Consider the following 21,982-nt stretch of genomic DNA (forward strand, 5'->3'; position numbering starts at 1 on the left):
AAGTCCCACTTTTGAAAATCACAAGACAGTATGAAGGGAATAGGGAATCTGACACTGTTTCTCACTTAATCAGGAGAGAGTTCCTTCAGCAAATAGTAATTAAGCTCATACCTGGACGAGTAATAACCAGCTGTGCCTAGTTTGAAGGAAACAGCATTTCTGACGGAGGCATATATAATATCTGGAGGCAAAAAAGAGCTTGTTTGTTCAGGAAATACAAAGAAGGATTTTGGATTTGATACCCATGAAGTGGGTATCCATGAAATGATTTTAGTACAGGACTGATTTGATCAGAATTATATTTTAAATGATTACTGTCATTGCCATATGAAAACTGGAGTCGGGACAAGGAAAAATGGGCTAGAAGAAACTAGTTAGAGGTTAATTTGAATAGCCCGGATGAGAGATGATGGTGACTTAAATTGGAAAGCAGATGGATTATGAGGCAGAGTCTACTGAATTTGTGACTGATTTTGGGGAGTGGTAGTGTCAGAGAATCACTGAAGGAGAAAGATGTGTTAAGGATGGCTCATGGGCTCTGGCTGGAGCATCTGGGAGGATGTTGGTACCATTCACCATGATAGGGAATGCTAGAGGAGAAATGTTGTTTTGGGCAAGGTGGTTATAGATAATAAATTTATTTTGGGACATGTTGTATTTGAGATTCCTTTATATGTTCAAGTGTTCCACATGGAGATATTCTAAACATTTGTGTATATGAGTCTGTAACTCAGAAGAGCAGTCTGGACTGCAGACATGATTTTGAAACCACTGCTTACAAATGGTGTTTGAAGATACGGGAGTAGATGAGATCACTTTGGCAGAAAATTGAAGAGGGCCCAAGGCTGAGCCCTAAGGAAGGTCTACACAAAAAGGTTGGGTACAGGAGGGAAAAGTCAGCGCAGCAGCCTGACGATAGTCAGAAGAAAAATGAGTCAAGTGTAGGGAATGGAAGGATGGAAGGCAAGGAAAGAGACAGTTGCTTGAGGGAGCGAAAGAAACCTGTGCACAAAGGAAGCAGAGGCTTCAAATAGGGTAACATTCTCATTGACTTGGCAACATGCAGGTCAGTGGTGACTTAATGCTAGAATTTAGGTGATAACAACAGAAGGCAGATTGAGAAGCCAATGGGAGGAAGAAGTAGAAATTGAAGTTATAGTTATCTATTTTGTAACTGGGAGAATAGATATGATTTTAATTGGAGATTTGCAGCCTAGTAAAATTAGTTTTTGTTTTCTAAGGTAAGAGAGACAATGGTAGGTTTAAGTGATTATGGAAGAGGTCCAGTAAAGAAAGTGAGTTTGGAGTTATGTAAGAAGAAATGGATATAATCCAGAGGGGGAAGTTCCTGAGAAAGTGGGAGGACATGGGATTCACAACAGAGATCAAGAGATTTTCTATGATAGAAAAGGTTTTTATTTAGTAACAGGAGGGGAGAAAGAGATAATGTGAAGTTTAGAATATTTGAATATGACTTTCTTCTAGAATGAAATATGACTTAAATCCTCTAGAATGACCAGTCTTAGTGTTCTGAGGTCATTGGCATATCTAATTCCAGAGCTTGAAATTATTATTGGGAGACTGAAAATATTATTGGGAGATTGAGATGTAGAAGGGCATTTGTGGATGCCTTCCTACGAGGGGACTGTTTAAGAGATAAGGTGCCAAAATCTTGTTTGAAGTGAGTTGGCATCTATGTCTTTCCACTGGCATGGAGATTTGAGTACATACACATACTGTAGGCTGCGCTTCTCACACACAGTCCCACAACCCCAGACAAACAACCAAAATGCACGTTGATGGGCATCAGACAATCATGAGAATCCTGATGTGCTGGTAGACTTCATCAGGACTGGGAACACTTGGGGGATACTTTTTCACTCCTGTTCTAGACAGCACAGGAATAGAAAAGGTTCACTAAGCCCCAAAGATGCAGAGGCACTTTTGGCTGGGATCGTGTCAATGGCAATATGTCAGTAAGAATTGCAGCTGCAAGTAACAAAAAAATTCAACTACAGTGGCTTCAACAACAGGGGTTTACTTCTCATACAATAAGAAGTGGAGAGGTATGGGCTGCTGGTGTGGTTTCAGTGGTTCACCAGTGCCAGGGCTGGCATCCTCCTGATCTCTCCTTCCTTCCTTCAAATGCTGGAGTTCTAGTCATTATTTTTGTTTTCAAAGCAGGAAGAAGAAGGAACTTGGACATGCTTACCAGTTGCATGTATCTCTTTTTATCAAAGAAGAAAGCTTCCCCTGAATCCCCTCCAGCAGATCTCTGCTTCATCTGGGGCCAGGGGATAAAAAGAAGCTGAGAAAGTATATATTTGTATATACAAATAACAGATATGTAGTTGGAGGCATCATGTTAGAAGAAAGTAGGACATGGCTTTTGGGTATCCCGATCAACAGGGCCTGCCTCTTAACAATGGGCAGCCAAGAAGGAGATAGCAACTCTGAAGGAGAAGTGGAGGCACTGAAGTCTATGGTGGTAGCAGTGGCAGGCCATGGCCAGGGCCAAAGTAGGAGGCAAGAGTCATCCCATAACAATGGCTCCAAAGAGATTGAAAGTAAGTTGATATCTGCAAAAGTGAGAAGAATCATCTGGAATATAAAAGCTCTGTGGGCTTTTAAGCCATTCCCTGGAAGCCTCGGGATAATATCGTATCTGTTTACCCACCAACATATTACCAAGTATTTAGCATGGTACCTGGTATATAGTAGGATGTCAATGATTGTTAAATTAATTTATGAATAAACAAATCATTTATAACCATGATGAGATAAACTCAAGTGACAGTAGTAGGAATCCAGTGCTGCCTTGCTCAATTTGGGAGTTATTGAAATGGAGTTGGTGCTGATTTGACAGTTAAAAATGGTGAGTTTTCACAGTCTGGGAGGAGAACATATCTTCTTAAATTTATTTTTCCATGTATGTCCTGGAAAGGGGCCTATTTAAAGAAACACACAGAACTGAGGAGCTTGAGATGGAGATTTGTTTCAGGGCTTTGCTTAACAGACTGCAGAAGAACACACTAGGTAGAGGGATCTGGTGGAGGCCAGCCTCATCATGTCCGTAAGTGTCTTTCTTGTCCTTAAAGGATATTCTGCACGTTCGGTTAACGAGAGACTAGAAAGGTTGGCTGGGGAAATTTCACTCGTGATTAAAAATGCTATCTATCTATGAGCTGAGCTTGTTTCAATAAAGTAAAAGAGAAATTGAGAATGCCTAGCACTTTGGTCCATTTAGATGGGTCATAGTGAATTGAATCTTTCCAGTTTTTTCAGTCTTCTTTAAGCCGTTCAGTTATATAGTATTCCCAAAGTTATAAATATATTGGAATGTATTTCACAATTGTGAAAATTCAAAATGTATGAATTTTTTAAAAGACAGAGAAAAGGGGGAGCTACATAAGCTATCTTGTCTCGGATTCAGTAATTTTTAAAACTTAGGAATTTTTGTATAATTATTTTGTCCATGTTATTCTTGACTTTATTTTTCATTGTTGCAGATGACAGAATTATGATCAGTGTTTCTGCAAAACATGCTAATTCTAAAAGCCATTTTCAGTGAACTGGACAAAAAAAAAAAAAACTACCAAAATAACTTCTAGCCCTCCTTAGAAATAAAAAAAAACAACAACTCAATTTATAGGAAGCCATAGAGCGACCAGACTATTAGAGCAAATAAAGAGAAGAGAATTAGATTAAGACTCTTTTTCATATATTTTCTCAGGGTGGAGAGTTCTTTTCTCAATTGAGAGTATATAGGGAAATAATAAGTAAAAACAACTGTAGTTAATATTATTTTCCTAGCTAAATTATAACTTATTCCACTCACCTGTATTTGAAATTCAGACTAAGGAACATGCAATTGTCTTCACTATACAAAATAAATTCTATAGTAAAGTTTTATTCTTTATTATGATTAGTTCTGTGGGGGAAAATGAAGGAGTAAAAAAAAGAAAGATATGTGATGGGAGTAACATAGGGAGATTGACCAAAAATGGAGGAAGTAGTGAGCATTTGGGAAAGTGTGTTAGGGACCTACCTGAAGTAATTAATCAGAGTGGAGATATGGTCCGGGATCAGATATGTACAGTTAAGCAGCAGTACAAAGGGAACAGTCAGAAGGTAAAGTAAGGTTGCTGGTGTGAGTTCGATACAGAAGTTGGGACCTGGGGAGGGAAGTTTGGGGAATGGATGCAGAAGCAGGCTACCGTGAGGGGAAGTTGGAGCAGGAAAGCCTGAGTGGTCATTAATTTTATTGTCAGCTTAACTGGGCCATAAGATGCCCACATGGTTAGATTATTTCTGGGTGTGTCTGTGAGGATATTTTTGGAAGAGATAAACATTTGAATTGAACTAAGTAAAACAGGTGGCCTCATGTGGGTGAACATCATCTAATCTGTTAAGGGGCCAAACTGAACAAAAAGGTGGAGGAAGCTTGAATTCACTCTCTTCCTGAGTAAGTGAGCCGGGACGTCAGTCTTCTGCCCTTGGTGTTCCTGGTTCTCAGCCTTCAGACTTGTGCTGTAGTCTATTCCATTGGCTCTCTGGCTCTCAGGCTTCAAAGTACACCACTGGCTTCCTTGGGCCTCCGGTTTGCAGACAGCAGATTGTGGTATTTCTTAGCTTCTGTTATCATGTGAGCCAATACCTTCTAATAAATCTCTTTATATATATTTACATACTTTAAATATTTTATTATATATCATATACTATATACACTTATATATTTACATATAATATATAATTTATATTTATATGTATTATATTTATGCATTTATAATATATGTAACATATTAGGCATGTGATACATAATATATATGATATATATATACATGTATTTATATAATATAAATATATAAACATAATTAATTGTACATGTAATTTATATTGTATGCTATATATTTATATTATATAAATATTAACTATTTAAATGAATGAATGAATAAATAAATAAATAAATAAATAAATAAATAAATAAATAATTTAATTGGCTCTGTTGCTGAAGAACCTGACTAATACACCAGGGATACCTAGACGTGGAATCAGGGAGAATAGGGAAAGGTCACCAGTAAAGTGCATTGGCTGAAGCTGAGTAGGAGAAAAGAGAAAGATAAGTCCACATGGCCTTGGTTGGCAAGTGAATTTATGTGTGACCACACGGGCTGCCACATCATCCTGAGAAAAAATGAGATGGAGCGAAAAAAGAGGGAGAGGCATAGAGACAGAGGCTAAAGGAGGGAGAAACCCACAGGTGGAAAAACTAACACTTTATCAAAAATACAGAAAGAGAGATAAGGAAAGAGAAACACTGCTGTGTTCTAAAGATGATGGTGAGCAAAAGGACCAGCTAAGAATGGTTCACTCCGTTTTATGTTAAGTGTATTAATACTTGTTTCCTGTCAAACTCTAATGTATGACAAACTTTAACATATAAGCTACTTAAAAATTATTCACAGCTCCTCAACTTTTTAAAATGCTTTGACATTTAGAGGTACCATCTGAGGCTTTTCCTAGAAGTGTGTGTGTGTGTATGTGTGTGTGTGTGCGTGCACGCACTTTTGCTTATTATTGTTACATCTTTTTTTTAGCTATAACTATAGTAACCAGAACAATATCACTGACAGTAGGCAAGGAAATTAATCCAAAGGTTTATCTATACATATATATTTGATGTAGTTATATATGTGGATATATATACCCAATATATATGAGTATATATATTTGAGACTATATATATACACATAAGTATGTATATATGTATAGATACGTGCACATATTGCCATATAATATTTGCACCTGATCCCTGATGAAATGTTCTGATAATAGAAGACCAACATGGCGAACTCTGGTGTGGGAAAGGTCAGAGTTTCAAAGATAATGGAACATGGACTATATGATCTCAGGAAGGAGACTTTGGTTGGGTAGCAGTAATGGCAGATTTCTTAGCTTTCATCAATGCATTGCACTAGTTTAAGGAACATTACAGACCCCACACAGATGGTGAGAGGCACAGTTATATGTGTCTTTGACCACTAGGCCAGTGCATTTTCTGCTATATCTTGCTATCCCTTTAGCTATCAGAATGCAATAATTTAGTCGGCCTGAAGAGTACCAGGCCTAACATTTGGAACCTTGGGATCTGGTCCAGACTGGGTATGAACTTAACTTTGGGCAAGTTACTTCCCCTCTGGATCTCAGGTTCCCCCTCAATGAGTTGAACTAACTTTCTGGTCCTCGATCTTTTTCTTCCTCAACTCCTGGCTAGCTGCTTCCCAACCATTCAGTTATAATAATAATAGAGTTAAATATTAGTCAGCATTCTGCAGAGAAACAGAACCAATAGGATAGATATGGATATATAGAAAGAGATTTATTATGAGGAATTGGCTCATGCAGTTATGGAGGCTAAGCAGTCCCATGATCTGCCATCTTCAAGGTGGAGGTCCAGGAAAGCTGGAAGTGTAGTTCTAGTCCAAACCTAAAGCCCTGAGAACCAAGGGAGCCAATGGTGTAAGACCCAGTCTGAGTCTGAAGGCCCAAGAACAGGGAGGCTGATGGTATAAGTCCTGGTCCAAGTCCAAAGACCCTAAAACTAGGAGTGCTAATGTCTAAGGGCAGAACAAGATGGATGCCCTAGCGCAAGCAAAGGGTAAATTCACTATTCCTCCACCTTTTTGTCCTACTCAGGCCCCAACAGATTGGGTGATACCCACTGAATTGGGGAGGGTGAGCTTCTTTACTCAGTCTAGTGATTCAAATGCTAATCTATTCTGGAAACATCTTCACAGACACACCCAGCAATAATGTTCGACCAACTATCTGGGCATCCCTTAGCCCAATCAAGTTGACATAAAATGAACCATCACAAGTTATATGGAACATTTATTGAGTACTTACTCTTTGTCAGATGGTGAGCTAAGTGCTTTTCCTCATTTCATCTCAGCACATAATTTTGCATTATATTCTATTATTATCCCCAATTTAGAGGAAAAGGAATTTGGCTTACAGAATTTAAGAAACTCAGCAAGGTCACACACCTAGTAAGTGACATAGCCCTCATTAAATTCAGGGCTATCTAATATCTAGGTGTTTGTTCTTGGTCCCTACATTATGGTGCTCCTTATAGTTATGATTCTCAAATGGAGCAGGGAGAATGTTATGTCCCCCACCCCCATAGACCTACGATATTGGGGAGGGACTAATTTGCAAAAATCTATCAGGAGATTTTAAAAGGTCCCTTGCAGTTACCCCCACCTGAATATCACTGAACTAGGTAATCTTTAGGCTTCTTTTCATAGCTAATCTTTTTTTTTAATTCAAGTATAATTAACATACAATGTTATATTCGTTTCAATTGTATGATATGATTCAACAATTCTATACATTACTCAGTACTTCATAGCTAACCTTTTATGACTTTAGGATCCTACTGCTGAGAAGGAAGGAAAGTTTTATTGTTATCGGCTGCCATGAGCCTGAACCTAGTAAATTCCATTGCTCTTTGTTGTCCTCTAATGGCCTGCTTGAATCCACCAGTCACCAGTTCCGCTTCGCCTCCTTCAATAACTCGCTATCTTTAGACCAGCCTCTGATCAGAAACTTCATTAAGTCAGCCCTGATTTGTCTTCTGATCATACCTCTTAGATAACATATTGAAAATGCCAGCTGGGTCACCTATGGTGCTCCTCTAATTAGACTGCCATAGGCATAATTTTGTTCATACCGCTATAACAACAAATAGCCATGTCACTGATGGCTGTGATCCAATTATAAACTGTACATCAAGCAATTATTATCTTCATAGGTGGCAAATATAAGTTGACCGAGGGTCACTATAACTGAGAATGTCACCCACATTTCGATTTTCTGATGTCCAAAAGGTGTGTGACACCTTCCATCAGGACATTGTCTGATGGGAACACCCCTTCTGAAGAGACTGATGGAAAGAATATAACATCAGAATCAGGCTATCACCCGGGTGCATTTTCATGCATTTCTTTTCCTATCCTCAGTGACAGTTGAGGAGACGGGAGTGTCTAAACATAGGCAGGACCCTTGACTAAAAAATAAATTGGAAGAGTCCTCTTGAGAGCTCTTCCTGGAAGCTTGTGCAGATTCCTTAGAGCTAAAATGTAACCGAGAGTAGAAAAAGGATGACCGTCCCATTTGATGAATCAACCCATGGAGGCACTGCCTTTCTTAGGATTTTCAGAGCACATGGCCTGGTGTCTTACCTCTGCCTGGTAGGGTTTCCTTACTCTATGAAGGGCTGCAGCAGAAACTCAACTATTTCTCGTTCTTTTTTTTTTTTTTTTTTAAGATTTATTTATTTGAGAGAGAGAGAGTGCAAGTAAGCAGGCGGAGATGAGAGGGAGCGGGAATCTCAAGCAGACTCTGTCCTTTAGTGTGGAGTTCATTGCTGGGCTGGATTTCCCAACCCTGTGATTATGACCTGAGTCAAAATCCTGAGCCGACGCTTAACTGACTGAGCCACCCAAGCACCCCTGTTTCTCACTTCTCCTGGGAGTTTTCATTCTCCTTCTCCTTGTCCTTCCCCCTCTCCCTGACTCTGCCTCTGGTTCGGATGCATCTTCCCACAGCCTACACCCTTGCAGTTCAAGCGTTAGGTGAGAAGATGGGGTAGGAAAGGGGAAAGATGAGGGGATTTGCAAACCTACCCTCCCTTTGTCACAGGACCCTGCTAGAGCAGTGCTTCTCCCTGCAGGCCCCACCCCCCAACCACTCTCCTGCTCCGCTAACTGCAGCTGCCACTAACGTTCCAGAGCTCAGAAAGGCTTTGAGTTCCACGTTCCTGGCAAATAGTTCTTTTCTAAGAAGATTATATTCCAGAAGACAAACGAGGGAGCAAAGCCTACAATTTTTGCCTGTAGCTCAGTTTGCCTCTGACATGTCTGTCTGACACTACTATGCGCCGGGAATTATGCTAAGTCCTTTGTGTGTATAAATTGTCTCCCTTCTAGCTCAGCTTTCAGTCCTTCATAACTGTGAAAGATGACCCTTGTCCCACTTTGGCTATTCCATGAACTAGATTCTGAGGAGCCACATGGCACCACTGCCTCCTTCCTCAGCCAAGAACACCCCATCCTAGCTTCTCATCCCGAGAGTTCCTGCCTCGGCTGCCATTTAGATCCTGTCCGTTGTCTCTCTGTTCCTTGAGGTATCCTCCTAGTGCCATCAGTTTGTGACATTTTCTCTGCTATCAGACAGTAGAGAGAGCAAGGACAGTGGAGACTCTGATCCTGCTTTTGTAGTTATTCTGCTGAATACACTTGGCGTGGCAGTATACAAAAGCTTGGCTCTATGGTGCCGTCAATGCCAATATTGCAGGTATAGCATAGTTCAATCGGCTTTTACAGGTTAGCCACAAAACCACTCCAACTCTACTCCTGTTTCTTTGTAAGATGCATCATGAGTTGCAAACAGTGGATTTGCAAATGCAGTTTTGGAACATTATCCATTGATACGTTAGGGACTGTCTACATTTGGGTGAGTTAAAACAACACAGAAAGAGTTGCCTTTTTGTGGCTTGAAGGAGTAACCTTAAGACATTACTTTTAAGGAGGTGCCTGGGTGGCACAGCGGTTAAGTGTCTGCCTTCGGCTCAGGGTGTGATCCCGGCGTTATGGGATCGAGCCCCACATCAGGCTCTTCTGCTATGAGCCTGCTTCTTCCTCTCCAACTCCCCCTGCTTGTGTTCCCTCTCTCGCTGGCTGTCTCTATCTCTGTCGAATAAATAAATAAAATCTTTTTTTAAAAAAAAGACATTACTTTTAGGAATAGCGAAGTCTTTTTCTACATGGGACTTGAGTTCTGTCCCATGAGAAAACTAAATTAAGTTTTAAATGAAGTGTGTACTTTTCTACTCCAAATCTAAGCAACAGGCCATAATAATTGGCAGCTGGAGTGAACACCATTGGAAAGTATGTTCCTTCAGGATAGGATTGGTGTCTTTTCCATCTCTGTTTCTTTATGTCTGGCTTAGCTAGTCCCTAGCATTGAGTCTGATTTCAGTAAATGTTGGTGAATGTTGTTTTTGAATGAATAGAATACTCTTAGTGTCTGTCTATGCAAACAAGTATTCCAAACTGAACTAAATTATTTATCTTAAACTGAGTCTCTCCCTTTCCCCTCAAATACTTTTCTCTGATGCTTATTTTTATAGTGTGCAATTAAAGGTTGGCGAGCGGCTGTTACAGATGATGGAATATTGGTTGAATGCCCAGACAGGAGGAGAGCTTCACACCCTGTCTTATTCTTATCACACTATCTTTGGATAAGGGAGTCAAGAGTTGGTTTGGAGGCTTTGTATTTAGCCCATCACTTGGTTCATTATTTGTCTGAAGTCTTTTATGACTAATAAAAGTTTTGAATGTGAGCTCCTTGAGGCAGGGTCCATGGCCCCTTTTAACATCTAGCCTAGAGAAGGAAGAAAATGACTCCCATTTGTTAAGTATCCACTGAAACAAGCACTGTTCTGGGTGGGTTATACACATGGTCTTGTTTAATCAACACAATAGTCTTAAGATATAAGTTGTTCTCAATTTAGAGTTGAGAAAACTGAAGAACAGAAGTCTTAAGGAATTTGCCAAGATCATGGTTAATAAAGTTCACCATTGTACATCTGCTCCTAGCACAGTGCCTGATACATAATAAACGTTCAGTAAATAGCTGTTCTAAGATCTGTTATGCTTTGAATGTCCTCATTGCTTTCACTGTTTAATGCTACCTTCCCATTAAATGTGTTTAATTTAATAGTAACAATAGTTCGAGACATTTTGGTGAATGCACAATGGTTTCATGTCTGACATACATCATTAAATTATATTTATACCCACTTTTTTGGTACAGCAGAATGATGTGTTCTTCTTCGTTTTCTCCTCCTCCTCCTCCTTCTTTTCATGCAAAAACATTTACTGGGAACTTACCAGTAAAACTGATTTTGGTGTTCAAGATAAGCAGGGAAGTTTCTTTTCTCTTTCCCCTTCTTCTTTTCCTTCTTCCTCTTCTTCTTCTTGATAAACAGGTACATTTCTGTCTCTATCATAAACAACTCAAAGTTTTGTGATATATATATATATATATATATATATATATATATATATATATATATATATATATATATGAAATCAATGGCAACATGGGTGGGGTTGTTGATGGAGTTTCCAATTCTGCCTCAAGAGACTGAGGTACAGGATAAAGATCAGGGAAGGTATCTTAGAGAAAAAAGTATTTTAATTGAGACTCCAGTGAAAATTGTTTCTTTTTTTAAAGATTTTATTTATTTATTTGAGAGAGGGAGAGTGTGAGCTGGAGGGAGAGAGAGAGAATCTGAAGCAGACTCTGTGTGCACCTGATGGGGGGCTGATCCCACCACCTCGAAATCATGACCCAAGGGGAAACCAAGAGCCAGCTGCCCAACTGACTGAGCTACCCAGGTGCCCCACGAATTATTTCTTATTAGCCAGATAAAAGAAGGGCATCCAAGGCAGTAGGAGCAGCAAGTACAAAGATGCACGATTTGACAAAGTCCGCAAGACATTTAGTGTGGCTGCATGGTGGTTTGCATGTGAAGTTATCATGGGAAAATGGGGATGAAGAAGTAATAATAATAAATACCATTAATTTCACACTTACTCTACATTAGTTAGATTGCTAAGAGCCTCACATTATTCCTGGCAACAACCCACGACTGGTATTCTTATTTTAGGAATAGGGACACTAGGGCTTTGGGAATATAAACTTTAGCTTAATTCCGAAGTCATACATCTAGTAAGCAATAGAGCCAGCTCTTTAATCAGGTCAGTCTGATATTGAAGCAATTGCACTTTACCACAATGAAACAGTATTTTCCAAAGGTAAAAATGCAGGATAGAAAGGGTTGTGTAGGCTCTGCTAAGAAATCTGGATTTTATTCTTCCTGATATGAAGAGCAGTGAAAAGGTTCTAGAACTGTTTAAAAAAAAATCACCCTTTTAAAATTGGATTATGGACACTCTGGAGGCTGGAATACCAAGCAGGAACACTTTTCATTTATAAAGAGATAATATTAAAGCTGGAACCAAAATAGTAGAACTGGGGACAAAAACAGAGGATGAATTCCATGAATAGTTGGAAGATAAACAGGAAAAATATTTGATGATTAATACATCAAATGAGGGAGAAAAAGATAAGAGTAATTCCCGGTTTGGGAATATGAATAACGTGTGCTGCGATGCCATTAACAAAAGGGATGCAGAGACATGAGTTTGAATCAGAAGAAGAGTTATTAAGGCGAATTTTAAGAGGAAGGAGTTTGTGGGGTGCCCGTGTGGGGCAGTCAGTTAAACATCTGACTCTTGGTTTCAGCTCAGGTAGCGATCTCAGGGTTATGAGATGTTTCTCCCTCTTCCTCTGCCCCCTCTTCTTGGGTGCTCACTCTCTGGCTCTCTCGCTCTCTCTCTCACATAAATAAATAAATCTTAAAAAGAAAAAAAGAGTAAGGAGTTTGTGACTGCTGTAGGCATTCAAGTGGAGTCACTTGAAATGAAAGCTCAGAATGTCCCAGGAGAGGCTGGATGAGGAATCCTTTGATTTAAACACCATTAAAGTAAATCATTAGAATTTCAAAGGAATGAGTAGTGGCAGAGTGATCTGCCAGAATGATGGGGAGAGGACCAAAAGAGAGCATTGTTGTGGAAGACTTGATCATATGAGCCATGGAGAGAATAGGAGAGGAGTAGGTAGGGACAGAGAGGGTGGGCCTTTCCTTCAAAGAGGATGTTGAGAGGTCAGCAAGACAGGAGGGGAACACAGGACAAGGCAAATGCGTAGTTTTGTAAGTCAAGGACAAATAACTGATAGGTGATGATTAAGATGGATGAAAGAAGAAGGGTAATGATGGAGAGCTGCAAACCACTGGAAGGGGAATATGGACAGGAGAGACATCACTTCCTCTGAGTCAAGTGGGACAGAGGTGAATTGGCTGAGGGGCAGGTTAATTTGAAAACAAGGACTGAGGAAAAATTATTTGCTCACGTGTAGTTGCAAGTTGAGTTATAATTTTAATGCATCATGTGAGATCTCATCTAGGTGATACTAATAAATAACTGACTCAAAAGCAGAATTCTCCCTTTCCTTACTGGGAAGTTTGTGAATTAACAGGTCAAATAGTCATCTTCAGGGAAAGTCTAAGACCCTGAGAAAATCAGGTAGTGCCCCCTCACTTTCTCCTCTAATATTCTTCTGTAGGTAAAAAAAAAAAAAGGTTAAAATTAATATGGTAGGGAATCCCTGAAGAGAAAAATGAAATCCATAAAAGGGTTGAAATAGGCTATCAGTGCTTTACATGTATTAAATGCTTAGTGGCTTTTATAACCCATGTTCCCTACTGGCCCCACTCCTGCACTCTTCCTGCTACGCTGCCCTCACCACCCCCTCCTCATCTAAGCTCCTTACTGCAAGGCTCATCAACCCTCTTTCCTCCCTGATACCAGGAGCACTTTTGCTTTTTTCCATCCCCATCTATGTACATTAGCGGTGCATGTACCCATTTTATCGTCCCATTTGATGTTATGTGTTTATAGTACAGGGAATGTCTTCTGCTTTCTCTTTTATCCCCCGTAATCCCTTGACATCAGCAAACACTGAAAAATTATGTACTAAATTAATATGATTTCCTTTTAACGTGCAACAAAACAAGGCTAGCTGAGATGAAATAACAGAGGTTGTAAGTGTAGAATTTGACTGTTCAGAACGAAGGTCTTCCAATTCCCAGCCCTCTGCTGTTTCCCTAATTCTTTGCTTTTCTAGGGACATTGAGCAAGTGGTAGGAGACAGGTAAGTGGAAAAAGAGTGAAAGCATGCATTAATACAGAAGCCCAGATGACACAGGCAAATACCAGCTGAGTCACTTTTTACTCTTCCGGAAGCCAATTGTTATGTCATTTATGTTTGTCACAGCCTACCTTCCCCTGTTACTCTCTGATGTGGGGGTCACACCCAATGTGCCGAACTAGAACTCTGGTGGTTCTTGTGGATATCTCTGATGGCGAAGAAATACAGAGATCGCCAGTGCCCTTATCAGAATGATACTTTACCTTATAAACACAGTTATCCCATTGAAAACAAACCCTCTTCATACACAGCCTTGCTTGGAGTAGGTATAGGACTACCATCAATGATGCACCTTTCGCACGTGGACAGATTTTAAAAGTTATTTTGTGTACACATCTTATCTGTAAATGAGTAAAGAAAGATCAAATACAATGTATCTGCAAGTGGAAAAAGTATAACATATAATTATGATCAAGCTGGATCAAGCTGGCAGCAGACCGTACTGTGTCTCCTTGTCCCTTCATTTCCTCTCTACCCACCTTAGCTTCTTTTTCCTCATTTGAAATTGGGTTTTTCTTAGCTACCTGCCAAAACCCTCCTTTCAAGTTATTAACTGAGAATAATTTGAAGTAGTACACTTAACCAAGAATACTTGTCCTCTAATAGCACAGGATTCTCTATTGGTAGTAGATTTCATTTCCTGAGTTAAGGGGTGAGGGAAATATGTTTTTGAAGCTATTCTGTATGGTATTTAGAAAAATTGCATCATGATGGCAATAACCTATTATATCCAAAAATGAAGCCCACCCTGGCTATGTAGTATAGGGCTCATAAAAAAAAGACCTTGTTATATAAGAATTCGTGGTAGCATAGTGTTGAGATTTAACTTGGTTCACACATGCCTTTTTAGATTGTCTCTTTTCCTCTGTATCAAACCTACAGGACATGGTATTTGTCTCATCTCATGAAAGTGTAAAAAATATCCAGTAAGATGTCCTTTTATTTATTTTTTTATTAAGTTCAATTAGCCAACATATAATACATCATTAGTTTTTGATGTAGTGTTCAGTGATTAATTACATATAACACTCAGTGCTCATTATATATATTATGTGCCCTCCTTAATACCCATCAGCTAGTTACCCCATCCCCCCTCCCTTCTGCAACCCTCAGTTTGTTACCTGGAGTCCAGAGTCTCTCATGGTTTGTCTCCTTCTCTAGTTTCTTCCCATTCTGTTTTCCCTCCCTCCCCCTATGGCCCTCCGCACTATTCCTCATATTCCACATATGAGTGAAACCATATGATAATTGTCTTTCTCTGCTTGACTTATTTCACTTAGCAGAAACATCCCCCTTTAATTGTTTGATGGAGATGAAGCTGAAGTTGAAAAAAAAAAATCCAATTTTTGCAGTGAATGTTTTCCTGGCTGTAACTTGTCCTTTCAATGTCCTTTATTTTTATAACTCTAACTTTAGTAGCGCTGATAGTGGGTATCTTTTTCACTGTATGTTGTTGAAAATTTTGGTAGGGGAGTCTGTCTCTGGTATCACGGATCTTATCTACAAAGGCCACTAAGACAAGAGGACATAGGGGATGCCTGGATGGCTCAGTCGGTTAGCTGTCTGCCTTCCTTCTGTCTGCTGCTCCCCCTGCTTGTGCTCTCTCTCTCTCCTGACAAATAAATAAAAATCTTAAAAAAAAAAAAAAAAGACAAGAGGAGATAGGAAACTGATCTGGGGACTACCAAATGTGTTCTTCATTCCCTTGACCCCTTAATTCTTTCCTTCTAATTATCTATGACATGGGCACTGGGTGAGTCCTCATGAATTGCCTTTAAGAAAACAGGAACACTGACAAAAAATGCATTGCGGTTGTCCAATGGGCTGATCTATCTTAACTTACCTGAGATGTATATAAACTTCATAGACAGTGAGCCCACAGCGAGCAAACTACCAAGGAATTCACAACCACCACAAGGATGTGTCAATGCTCGGAACAACCAGTTCACATTTATTTTGTGTCAAAGCAAGCAGAAAATAACTCTATAGGCGAGTTACTTCCTCTTTTGAGAAACGAAAAAGACCATAAATGTAGTTGAAAAGAGAGACACAGAATGTGGTCAAACTCGCAATAGGCCCAGTGAATGGACGGTATCTCTGGGTTACAAGTTGTGGTTCCTCAGGAGGGATGGTTGGCCTAGAAAGAAGCCACTGAATGAATTCCTCTAACTCAGTAGCACTGAGGAAAAATCTCCACTTTCCTCCATGGACAAAAGTTAGCTTGATCCATGTATTAATGTCTGGGTAAATATAAATATTTGACTTTGCTTTTTTAAAGCTTCTTAATGCATTTTGATGGTTAGTTTTTTCCAGAGTTTTAATTTTGGGAGAATTTGTTTTGTCCTCAGGATAATCAGTGGCCTCAGGATAATTGGGTACTTTTTCTGCTTCTGCTGAAGAGAGTCCATAGTCTGTAGAAGCCAATGTGTTCTTCAGAGTTTCTGGTTGTAGGAATTTTTGAAGTTGTTCTATGATCTCTTTACTCCTTTCGCCTTCCAGAACTTCTAAACAATGTATGCTGGAGCAAGAATTCTGGTTTTCCAGTTCTGTCACCTTCTTCTTTAAAGTATCAGTGTTTTCTTTCATAGAGAAGATATCTTTAGTTATTATGCATTGTTTGTCTTCATTAACATTCATTCTGGTTTCCAATACCCCCATCTGCTTCTGATGAAAATCAGTCTTTTCCTGGATCTTGGATACTACACTGACAATGTCAGTCATTTGGCTGAGGAGTTCAATTTGGGCAGTTTTAATATCTTGGAGCGTTGCTGTGAGATTCATTTCTTCATCAGTAGTGATCACATCTTTATCACAATCATAGGAAGTCATAGTTGGATGTCTGATTGAATCTGGGTGCTGGTTCTTACATGTATGGTAGACATTTTTAAGAGATTGTCTGATCTTGGAGAGATTTGAAGTCCATATCTGCCCAGCAGCAGCTTTTACCCTTTTGGTTTGAAGTTTGTACATCTTTTATAATAAAACAAGAGGTAGGGTGATGGGAAACCTGACCAAAATCAAAGAAAGAAGCAGTATCAGAACAAAATGGTCTTTTTCTTACTATTTGTTGGATGTCTTTCCTGATAACATTATAGAATGCCCTGTGGAGAACATCAAGGGCAATAGTAGGCACTCTTAGGTGGTTAGCTCCTTCTGGGGCGGTCCAACTGGAGAGCTCTGTGAAATAATGTCAACTGCATGGAATCCTTTATATGGTAATCATTGACCTGGTGCTGATGTCACAATGGTTGCTGGCTTGAAATACATTTAGCTAGGAGTGCCTTGGTGGCTCAGCTGGTTAAGTGTCTGACTCTTGATCTCAGCTCAGATCTTGATCTCAGGCTTGTGAGTTAAAGACCTGCATTGGGTTCCATGGAGCCTACTTAAAAAAAAAAAAAAAAAAGAGTACATTTAAACACAGGGCAATAACTCTCAAAAGTTTTGCTCACGGGACACTTTTCACTTATAAAAATTGAGGAACAGAGACCCTTTTTTTTAATGTAAGTTATGTTAATTGATATTCCATATTAGAAATTAAAACTAAGAAAGTCAAGGTATCAATTTATTAAAATAAAAAGCAGTTAAGCTCATTACATCTTAAAATAAATGACATTTTTATGAAAAATAATTATATTTTCCAAAAGAAAAAAGCATTTACATATTTGCAAATGTTTTAAACACCTGGATTAATAGAAAATACTAGATTCTCAGATCTGCTCCTGCATTATTTCTGTTGTGATATGTTGTTTTGGTTGAAGGATATGAAGAAAATATGGCCCCATAGAAATATGTAAGTGGAAAAGAGAAAGTACTTTAATATCCTTTTTGAATTTGAAGATTTTATTCTTTGCTACTCTGCCAAAATTTGACAAATGATAGTTGTTTAGAAATTAGTTGTCATGGGGCGTCTGGGTGGCTCAGTCAGTTGAGCATCTGCCTTCGGCTCAGGTCATGATCCTGGGATCCTGGGATCGAGCCCCGTGTTGGGCTCCCTGCTCAGTGTGGAGTCTGCTTCTCCCTCTACCTCTGTCTCCTGGCTTGTGCTCTCACTCTCTCTCTGTCAGATAAATAAATAAAATCTTAAAAAAAAAAAAAGTTAAAAAAAAAGAAGTTAGTTGTCATGTGTAATCTTAGGTCAACACTGTTACATTAAAATTCATTGGTCTATCTGCTATTTTAAATATATGTGTAATAACATGCATTGGTCATTTGGAAAATAATGATTCACTGAATTATGCAGATCTTCCAAATGGTAACTCATTTTGTTATATAATATCAAAATATCATATTCATTAATATTACCACCAATCTCACCAGAAAATTCTTTGAGTGTTGGGAAGAGGCCAAGCTCATAGTGGCAGATAAAACTTCCCAAATTCTAATACTAGCTTGAAACCTTGAAATTTATTAAACTTGTTGATTGTTTTTCAGGAAGTCACAAGCTCCTTACATTTCCTTTTTTTTTTTTTTTGCAAAAATGCCAAATATCCAAATATGACTTTTCTTTCAAATAAAAATGCTCCATGAAAAAAGCAGCTAGTTCAGTTTGTAACTCAAATAAATACCTTTCTGCGAGACAACTGTTATCCTTTGATAAACAGCAGAAGTGCTTTATGTGTACTTCCCATTACATCACAGGTAATACTAAAAAAAGTACCGAAGGGTTGAGATTTTATAAAATTAACATTTTTACTGCTTTATCAAGGCATTCTGGAGTTCAACTGACTTTTTCTTGTATTCTTTTCTTTTCTTTGATTGACTGGAGGTGAAAAACACAGTCATATTGACACAATTTAGTACTGCTGCTTTGGGTTGTGTTAAGGTACTGACAGTTTTACACACCATTGCTTTTGCATTGCAATTTGCAAAATGCAAAGTCAACACGATGAAAAAGGCAAATGGAGCCTTAATATTATTTTTTTTTTAAGATTTTATTTATTTATGTGACAGAAAGACAGCCAGCGAGAGAGGGAACACAGCAGGCGAGTGAGAGAGGAAGAAGCAGGCTCCCAGCGGAGGAGCCCGATGTGGGACTCGATCCCGGAATGCCGGGATCACGCCCTGAGCCGAAGGCAGACGCTTTAACGACTGCGCTACCCAGGTGCTCCTTAATATTATTTTTGAAACATTTTTGCCCTCATGGTCCATTGTATGCCATGGTTTGAGAACCACTGTCTTAGAATTTTTAAATGATATTATACATCTCTTATGTTTCTCTTTATAGATTTTTTTTTTAAAGATTTTATTTATTTGAGAGAGAGTAGAGCTAGAGAAAGAGAGAGCATGAGCAAGGGGCAGAGGCAGAGGGAGTGGGAGTAGCAGACTCCCCACTGAGCAGGGAGCCCGATGCGATGCGGTATTCTGTCCGAGGACCCTGGGATCATGACCTGAGCTGAAGGCAGATGCTTAACTGACTGAGCCACCCAGGTGCCCCTTTATAGATTTTTCTAAATAACAGTACTTGAAATCCAAACCCTTTAAAATAGTAAATATTTTGTCTATTTTATATATTGGGATAAAAACTTCATTACATTCTTTGGTCACATAGGAATAAACGTTTTTGGAATTAAATGACGTGATAATCATGTCTCTTACAGTACAGACCCACTCTACTAAAGGGGATATTCCTTCTTGGATCAGTATCAGTTCTAACTCCAGACTAAATCACTCTTTCTCCTATTTATGGTTAATTGCAAGACCAGCTTTGACCTAGATTTTGGTATAAATCTGAATTTAGGCAAAAGTAATTTAAGAATTTTGGCTCATCAGTGATATCTGGGATTTTGCTTTGCTGTCTTATCTTTGAATCCCTGTTTAGTAAACTTACCAAAACTTTTAGAAACCTTTCCAAACTCTTGCTGAGGAAAAATGTTCTCCTGGAAACAGACTATCACAGAAATGGTATTTGGAGCCAGTAAAGGTAGCATTCAAAGCTGTCCTATTTACCTTGGCCAAGGCCATTCTATCCATCAAGCACTACAGACACAGTGCTTAGTGCCTATGAAGTTTTCAAAGGCCAATGAAAATATTTGAGACTGGAAAGGAAAAAAATAATAAAATGTCTCAGAATGTTATAAGAAAGCTGCAAGATTGAAACAGAGAATGTTTAATTAAACATCTCCAGAGTGTACTATTCTATCATCTTCATTGTTAAATTTAGTATTAAAATTTCATTACAGTTGGAGGAAATTTGTAGATTAGGTATTTCTACTTTACAAGAATTCCCAATTAAATTTAGAAGGATTGTTTGTAGCAAATACTCCCTTTGGGTTAATAACAGCTAAGTCTCATTGGGTGCATTCCAGGCACTGTTTTAAATATTAGTTTATTTAACTCAAGTTCTCTGAAGTGGAGTTCAGAGAAATCAAATAATTTTCCTTTCTGCTAAAAAATGGGCAAAGTCAAATTTTAAATCCTTACATTCTGGTTCTAGAGTCCAGAACCTCTACTGCCACATTATCATGATAAAAATATGTATTTGCCAACTCAGAAAGAGATGGACATTTCCTTTTTGTTCATTTGTTTGTTTTTAGAGAGGGAGAGAGTAGGGGAGGGGCAAAAGAAGAGGGAGAGAGAGAATCTCAAGCAGGCTTCTTGCTCAGCGTGGAGCCCAACTCGGGGTTCAATCTCAGAATGTGAGATTATGACCTGAGCCAAAGTCAAGAGTTGGACACTTAACTGACTGAGCCACCCAGGTGTCTCAGACATTTTCTTTTTTAGAGAAATCGTATTATATAGTTACAGAAGATATTTTGATTAAATATTTATTTGCTTAGCAGTATGAAAACACCAAAGGTTTAGTTGGTTATTTTATTTAGCAAAGCTACTTGAAACAGAAATTTGTAAAGACTTTAGAAATTGAGCTATCTCTAATTTAAGTAAGTAAAAATTAACATTTACAAGTTTTTTTTTTTTTTTAAGATTTTATGTATCTATTTGACAGAGAGAGACAGCAAGAGCGGGAACACAAGCAAGGGGAGTGTGAGAGGTAGAAGCGGGCTTCCCGCCTGAGCAGGGAGCCTGATGCAGGTCTCGATCCCAGGACCCTGGGATCATGACCTGAGCCAAAGGCAGATGCCCAATGGCTGAGCCACCCAGGCGCCCCAACATTTACAGGTTTTTCTTGACCTATTGTAGTAATAGTATAAGAACTATAATAAAGAACAATAGAATACAATTTTCAACTAAAAATATTCATGTATACTGATTATTTTTATAAAACAAATTAGATTTGACACAAACATAATCCTATTTGGGTTTCTACTTACTTACTTATTAATTTTTTTTTAATTTGAGAGAGAGAGAGTGTGTGTGTGAGCTCAAGCCAGGGAAGGGGCAGAGGGAGAGGAGGGGAGAGAATCTCAAGCAGACTCTACACTGACCCTGGAGCAAGATGTTGGGCTCAATCCCATGACCCTGAGATGATGACCTGAGCTGAAATCAAGCGTTGGCTGTTTAACCAGCTGAGCCATCTGGGTGCGCCTTTACTTATTAATGTTAATGAAAGAAGCCTCAGCCTACTGGGGGCTTGTTAAACAGTAGAAAGCTGTAGTGGGGAGGATATAAGCCTATTGATTTGGGTGAAGTTGTGAGAGCAGTCAAAAAGTGAATGAGAAGCGCCTGGGTGGCTCAGTGGGTTGAGCATCTGACTCTTGGTTTTGCCTTAGGTCATGATCTCATGGGTTGTGGGATTGAGCCCTGCATGGGGTTCCTGCTCAGCAGGGACTCTGCTTGAAGATTCTTGCCCTCTGCCCCTCCCGCCACTCATGCATGTGTGTGTGCACACTCTCTTTCTCTCTCTCTCCCTCTGGAATAAATAAATAAATCTTAAAAAAAAGGAATGAAAATGGGAGGTGAGCTGATTCCAGGAGACAGACTTTTATAGGAATGGTATTTGGGGCCAGAAAGGCTAGATGTCAAGGCCCTCCTTTTTTGCTAGCCCTGTACTCTTAGTCAAGTTACCAGCATTTTACAAGCATGTAATATGGGATAATAACAGCACCTATTTCATAGAGTGGTTTTGAGGATTAAAGTGCTCAATATTTGTAAATCCTTTTCCTCCTCCTCGTGGGCCACCTCC

General features: G+C 39.0%; 1 protein-coding gene and 1 long non-coding RNA gene across 2 annotated transcripts in view; one reads left to right on the top strand and one right to left on the bottom strand.

The window, feature by feature from the left end:
- Positions 1-21,982, top strand: part of LOC123784091 (uncharacterized) — a 784,838-nt gene that overhangs the window by 125,974 nt on the left and 636,882 nt on the right. The gene's annotated exons all lie outside the window — the stretch shown is intronic.
- On the bottom strand, positions 15,886-16,872 carry CCDC54 (coiled-coil domain containing 54). The gene has a single exon (XM_045785637.2). The coding sequence runs from the start codon at positions 16,870-16,872 to the stop codon at positions 15,886-15,888; it is 987 nt and encodes a 328-aa protein (XP_045641593.1).

This window comes from Ursus americanus, chromosome 4 (assembly GCF_024610735.1).
Source record: "Ursus americanus isolate L20-20 chromosome 4, mUrsAme1.1.p, whole genome shotgun sequence".
Lineage (NCBI taxonomy): Eukaryota > Metazoa > Chordata > Mammalia > Carnivora > Ursidae > Ursus > Ursus americanus.

Coding starts and splice junctions, on each gene's coding strand:
- CCDC54 (XM_045785637.2), bottom strand. CDS start 16,872: ATGTACAAACTTCAAACCAAAAGGGTAAAAGCTGCTGCTGGGCAGATA.